The 7,175-nt window shown below is 38.3% G+C and overlaps 1 protein-coding gene across 1 annotated transcript; it reads right to left on the reverse strand.

Annotated features, from left to right (window-relative positions):
- Window positions 1-266: 266 nt before the first annotated feature.
- LOC114745335 (ARM REPEAT PROTEIN INTERACTING WITH ABF2) lies at window positions 267-3,861 on the reverse strand (the record flags this gene model as incomplete). Its single annotated transcript, XM_028933493.1, has 13 exons — window positions 3,548-3,861; window positions 3,122-3,282; window positions 2,500-2,672; window positions 2,299-2,419; window positions 2,145-2,219; window positions 1,954-2,048; window positions 1,785-1,860; window positions 1,537-1,644; window positions 1,186-1,314; window positions 1,033-1,101; window positions 817-876; window positions 532-655; window positions 267-445 (listed from the first exon to the last, which is right to left on the reverse strand). Coding segments are annotated over exons 1-13 (1,614 nt in total), but the record flags the coding sequence as incomplete, so codon positions are not given.
- Between the last annotated feature and the right edge of the window lie 3,314 nt (window positions 3,862-7,175).

Below are 7,175 nucleotides of genomic sequence, written 5' to 3' on the forward strand. Positions count from 1 at the left end.
AATCGTCATGTCGATGGCCAATAGACTCTTATTTACTAACACTAAAATTTAAAAAAAAAAAGAAAAAAAAACCTTTAGAAGACTATTTAAGAAACAATAAACTTTTTTTTTAGTGACTAAATGTCTAAATATATTATTTCCTGCAACTGCCACAGAGTATTTAAAAATAGTATTGCCAATGTATCGTCATTTTATTGATAAAAGTTAGAAATAAAAACTGGTAACAAAAACATGAAAATTATATTTATTTTTTCTCCTTGTCCAACTTGATGAAATGGGGTAAGCAAATGAGATATGTAGTTTACCTGGGGAATCGGGGACAGAGGGGCAACATCAAAGGGAGAGACAGATGTGGTTCTGACGGCCAACGAGTGAAGTGCCATTGACGCATCACGTTTCTGTTTGAGGTTTGTAGATTCTAGAAGATCCAGCAGGAACTCAAGTCCTGCAAAATTCAGTAGCACAATAACTAAATATACTTTAGAATCCCAGCAAAAATGATGCACACACCACAAATGAATCATTTTTTACCATTGTTGTCAACAAAAATGGATTTACGATCATCAGGGGAACATAAATGAGCAAGAGCTAGAGCCACACGTCTTTGAACAACCTTTTCTCCGAAACGCATAAGATACAATAGCTGTTTCAGTACCTGCTAGAGAAAAAGAAATGGATGAGTCCTGTCCAATGTTGTCAACATTAAAAAAAAATTAAATAAAATAAAAGTAAAAAAATAAAAGCTAGATTATAATAAAATGTGCATCTTTAATTTAAACAAACAAAAGAAATCGATAATTTGCAATAAAAACTCACTTGTCCATGCATTTTCTCCTCTAATCTTTTCATTGTCTTTCCTACACACTCTTTAGTAGGCTGCAAGTCACACGAGACTTGTCAGGCACCCATATTGATAAACCAAAGAGAAGGATTTCTCTATCAATATACCTTCACAAACAACAAATTTATCATCCTGAAAAGGTTCCATGTAAACCCATTAATTTCATGTTAATGAAAAATAAGTGAACATACTTGAACTTTGAAATCTCCATCCTGTAGTTTTTGAACACCACCAACCTTAACAATATCCGCAACATTGTCCTGTTAAGAAAAAGTTGGATGTTTATGAAAGGGAACATGCAGATGCAGTGATGGTTCAGTAAAGAAGAAAGCAACTGACTTCACCTCATTATCAGCAAGACCATATAGAGCAAAGGCTGCATTATGTTGGAGAGGCCCATTCTTGGAGCAAAGAAGATTGAGTAGAAGCTCTATACCACCATTATAAGCAATACCGGCTTGATTGTGTATGTCCTAAACGAAGCATCATAAAAAGCAAAAAGGAATATGAAAGAAATGGCTAGTGATAAATCTTACAAATAAGTTTATATTGCGCCCTTGATTATGTCATCTTTAAAATTAAAACTAAAGTTAAAATATACAAATATATAAAAAAGAAAATATACACTTTATAATAGCTTAAACCCTTTAAAGCCCAAGATTAGGCAGCAAATTGCCCAATGTAGTAATAATCACCTGAGCCAATCTCCCCAGAGCAAAAGCCGACATTTCCCGAAGCTGTGCATCTGGAGACTTAAGCATGTCGATCAGTGGCTGGATAGCCCCTCTTTGAGCAATATGAACCTGCATGAAAAACAAACATATGTGGCTACAGGGTATGACAGAAAAGCACGGAGGACACAACAAGAGCATTTTCTAAAACCATCCAAACGGTTCTTTTTTTTTTTTGCCACTATCTAAATGCAACACAAAATTCAATCCACCTTGCAATCAGAATCTGTTGCAGCGAATTGACCAATCAAAAGAGCTGCTTCTCTTTGACTCTCAGAACAGCAAGATCTGCCATTAAAATTTTGAACTTGAGAAAAGTATTTTATAAAATATTAAGGTAGAGAGCTTGAAGGACAAATCAGAATTCCAGAGTAACGTTACCTAAGCAATCCAATTACAGGTTGTAGAGCACCAGCTAGAAGAACTTCCCTCTTTATGTTTGGAGAAGAATGGACCAGATTTCCAATCACGCCAACCTACAAAGCACCTAATTCAGCTGGCTCTAGAAAAATTATAGCATGGGAAAATTAAACAAATGAAAGATATGAATAAAACTTATGTTAGAGCCTAACTGCTTCGGAATGTATTGCAGCATCCTCTGATCTAAGCATTAGTATAAGAGTAGGCAGCGCATTGCATCCAACAATCTGCAATTAGTGATTCATATCATCAACTACAGCAAAACAATCTACAAGAGAAACCAAGTAGATATGCAAAGTTTTTCACCTGGTTTTTGTTCTCGTCATTTTTAAATGCAAGGGTGCGTAAGGCCCCTGCAGCTGCCCTTTTTACCTTTGCGTCATCAAATTCAAGCAATTCAACGAGAGGAGGGATCCCACCTTCCATCCTGAACGTACAGTCAACCTCTGAGAGAGGGAATAAAATATTTATAGAAATTATGTTTCGAAGGCGTGGAGAATAGGATACCTCACACTAGTTTTAATGCTGCTATTTTCGTGCGCAAGGTTTGTGATGGCATCAGCTGCTCTCCTTATAAGGCCAGTAAGTGCCCGTGAATTACCACAGGTCTTGTGCCTCTTTAACATGTCCAAAAGATAGGGTAAAGCTCCAGCATCGACAATGAGTTGTTGAAGCTCTGGCTGCTCGAGATGAAGTCCAAAAGAAATCAATTCCAAGTTAAAAGACATTTTGATGATTTGGGCCAAAAGATAAAATAAAATAAAAGATACTTTGATGATTTCATAAAACATTGAAAGCAGATAAAAAATGGCTTCAAACCAACATCGTCATCTGCACTAGAACAACTATTGTAAAACTTAAAGTGGATTGACGGATGAGTAGGAGAAAGTAAATATTTACTACAGCCTGCACAGATATTCATTAGTATCAGAGCAAACGACAACGAATGGAGAAGTTCATAATCGAAGCCAAAGGTTTAAGCATTATCATTAATATAATTAAAAGAGTAATTAATAATTTCTATGACTAACAGCGAACATATACAACGTTTCAGAGTTTCATATAATTGATATTCTTGAATGTTGAGGGAGAGAGACAGAGAGAAGCGCAAGGCTGCAGTGCTAATTACTTTAACAGCAAGAAGTCCGAGGACGAAGGCACATCCCTTTTCCACCTCATGCTCGTAAGGCTTGGGAACACCATCACCTTCTCTAACTGGTTCTGGTGCTTTCAGATGCCTCAACAAAGCAGGAACGGCTCCACAATCCACTATACTATTCACAATTTCCTCTGCAACAAAGAGATGAATATCATAAAAATGATACACTAAAGAGCGAATAGCAGTATCAGAAACAAAGAATAACGCAGCAAACATCATCAGATCAAGCATCACGACGACAACCCAAAAAATCAAAGTTCGCAACATGGGATACTTTTCAATTCCGCAGCAAAACACACCGACTCACTCGAGGCATATAAGATAATTAAAAAGCATACGGTTATATAGGCAAGGGTGCAAATACTAGTATATATAATCAAAGGCTCAGGTAGTTACCATTCTTTGCTAATTCGGTGAGAACATGAACAGCGCGCTTGGCTGCGAGGCGATCCGACTGAGACGATGAGAAACTGGAGTTGAGAATAGTGACTTGCGACACAACTTCACTCAAAAAATTTTGAGGTTCAAGAACCAACACTTTACGATCGGCCGTTGGTTGATCTGCTCCTTCTTCGGCGAATTCTCGTTCGAGCTTGCGCTTCAAGCTGCGTCTAACAGCAGAGGATGGGGGCTGATCCATCAATGTTCCAAGTGTAGAGAAGAAAATAAGTTGAGGGTATGAGGGTAGTGTGGGGATAAACGTGTGGATACCTATCGGGCGACGGGCAGAAAGGCACAAAATGAAATATGTCTGTATCTTGCATGCTTTTATTAGTTGGTTTGAATCGCCCGCCAAAATTTTTCCCAAATCTTTTGTTACGGTGGCGCTGCGCCTGCCTCCCGCCATATTCTTTTCATTAATTAATTAATTAATAATATCATATTTAGGTCATAATCTCGTTAATGATTGGATATATTTTAAATTTTAAACTTGGTTTAATCTCTTTTATATATTTTTTATGTTGGGAACTATTTACTTGAAGCCACGCTGCTTATCCTCTTGTTTCATTAGAACGATTCGGAAACTTGTATCCCAAAAAAAAAAACGATTCGGAAACAGAGCAATGGTTATTCTTCGTCGTTTGGGATGGCGTGGAACCTGGGATGGATGGAGGAGGATTCGGATGGAAACGGATGCAGAGGGGGTTGCGGGAGGGTTGAGAGAAACTATCTTTCAGTGGGGTCTTTGGGTTCAGATCCATGATTTGATGAACAGAGATTGGATTGTGAGGGTGAAAAAGATTAATCGCCAAGCGAGCATTTCTGCGCACGCTTTGGCAAAAATGACCTTCGATCTCATGTCCGTAACGAAGAAGAGAGGCTTCTCGGACAGAATGTTGATGAGGATGCTACTGTTGTGTTGGCGACACTTCTGAGTTCAGCAACTTGGGTGTTGGCGTGTTGCTTGAGATTTTGGTTTTGGGCCACGTTTTTGTTAAAACAACAATTTCAAAAGTGAAAATTAACCTTGTGGTATTTATAGAAATATTTGAACTTAGATTGTGAGTTATGAATTAATTTTTTATCAACTGGACCAAATCTATTTAATGAGTTCATTAGCTTTTGATAATAAAAGAAATATCAGATCGGGAACCGGTGCTGAGCTCATTGCATGTAGTCCACATAGACCGGTCCAAAGATCAAAGAGGCCCAAGGAGGGAAAAGAGTCCAATGGACCTCCACTGAAACTAACCGATACTTGTGGACCTGTCCTACATTAGAAGGGAAATATACCCAGAACCCAAAAATGAAGGTGGGCCTCACCTATGACAATACGGGCAGTCGGGCATCTCAAATTATTAGATTTTCTGATGTAGAAATGATCTCTTAGATCCAAACTCTCCAACTGTCGGATGGCCTTTGAATTTTGAACATGTCGTTAAATTGAAATTCATTCTTGTTGTTCAATTCTGTGCCAAGTTTTGATTCTGTCCCTTCACTGTCTTTCGTTCCATCCAACCCTCTGTGTTTCTTAATTAATTCAACGTCTTCCAAAGATGCACTGTTGATATTGGATCTATACAAGTTTACATATATATAATGCATTCTGATTTCATCTACCAGGCATGATTAAGTGCAAATCTGACCCGAGGCTGTCCGGGCAGAAACTGACTCTGTGGTTAATAATTCTAACAGCGCTTGACAAAAGCAAAACATGAAAACAATTACATGCCAGCATTATTTCAGACTTGTGTTGCCCTTAACGTAAAGAGATCAAAAGTGATTAAGGAAAAACATGTAATTACGATGCCCAAAGTTGCAATTGGAAGTTGTGGGTGAATTGTCGGCGAGGAGGAAGAAGAAGCTTCGCATGGGGTTTCCAAGGGACATGGTACTTTCCTCGCCACACCACCAGATTTGCTTTGCTTCTCCTTTTCCCTCGTTTTGTCCTTTCCTTCATCCACCCCTCCTTGGGGGCAAAAAAAAAAAAAAAAATCCGCCCCTCCTTACTTTATTTACGTGTTTTGTCTCTAGCCGACATTATTGCACTCAACATTTGCACGTGCTTTTCCACTCGCTCACTCTCTGGGTCAACACTCCTACGCCACACCGCTGCTCCTCTCTCTCTATATATAATTTAATCGCACGTCGTTTTTATTTTTTCCCCCCTTTCCCTTGTCCTAAACATTGATCTCTATATGAATCTAAGAGGTTGTTAAAATATACATAAACTGAGTATTAGACAGCTTGCTTTGACTGATGCGAATCTCAAGTACAGCCAATTAATGTTAAATCAACAACGTTATATATTAATTGATCTGATACTGATGCATGTGTGTATCTACTCAGCAAGATTTGACTTGAGAGAGACCACGTTTGGGGTGTAAGAGAGTGTGCGACTAACTTCCTCTCCCAACTTCCAATTCAATCATAAGTCAAACTCCACACTGTTCACTACTTCCAAGTTCAAACATTTTCACCATTAATTGCAGCCTCATTATAAAAAATTATGCTAGTCTTGGACTCGGGTAAACTCGAATCACAAGTATATTTTAAAACTTGTCCGCACGAGTTGCACTCGTCGTACGTACCCGCATGTGTGCCATATGTCCTTACGATGTTTCTTAGAAGCTGATGTTTTTCCATCACTCATGGGATTCAGCAGGCGTCCCACGTTCTGGAAGAGAACCCTCTGCTTCCTATACATGTTTTTCTGCAACTTCTCAGCATCCCCTTCAACAGAATAATCACCTCCTATCTCTAATCTCGAGAGTTTTGCCGACACTGTGTCTAATATCTTCTCTGTAATGTATCTTAGAGTGCGGCATTATGCGGGTTTATACGCTTTTGTTTATACTGACTTAAATGTACGGTTCTTCACACTGTCCAATGCCGCAGTAAAGTTTAGCGTCAGTTAACTGTTCACGGAGAAATTTACTAATGGTGCAGAATTTTCTTATTCGTGATGATTACAAATGAAACTTATTGCCTTGCATGGTGACAGTATTAAATTGCCAACTAATAACATGTACTACAAACTCCGAGTATGGCATTCTATTGATGGAACGTGAACATTTGTATTAAGTGGCTTGGCCGGGGTTGATGATAGAAAGGAACAAGACCTTGGCTGTCGGCAAAGCAGGCGTGTATTGGCGGGTTTCACTTTGTTTCAGGGTCAGAGAATCCTAGCTAACTTCTGAATGGCAAATTGATATGTATGTGCAGCCACAGCGTCCTTTTGGACTCTAGCTTCTGAATAACACTGAAACGTTGCAGATTTTTCATGTGTTTCTGTGTGTCTGTATGTTTGTCTATGTATATAAATATATTTTTTTTGTTACAATGTTTGTCTATATTATATGTGCAGAGGATGAGCAAAACACAGGGCCCAGAAAACACAAAAGTGGGCAAGGAGGGTTATTGATAATTTTTGTTTCATTGCTGTTGGATTCGTGAGTATTTGTCTAATCAATAATTCCTATATGCAACTAGTATATAGATTGGCAATTCGTTCATTTTATTTACTCATAATAACGCATGTTGTTGTTATACATACGTCCATCATCAGTATGTGATAATCAAT

The sequence above is a fragment of the Neltuma alba genome, unplaced genomic scaffold (assembly GCF_004799145.2).
Source record: "Neltuma alba isolate B1F8T4 unplaced genomic scaffold, ASM479914v2 tig00004614_pilon, whole genome shotgun sequence".
In the NCBI taxonomy this organism is placed as follows: Eukaryota; Viridiplantae; Streptophyta; class Magnoliopsida; order Fabales; family Fabaceae; genus Neltuma; species Neltuma alba.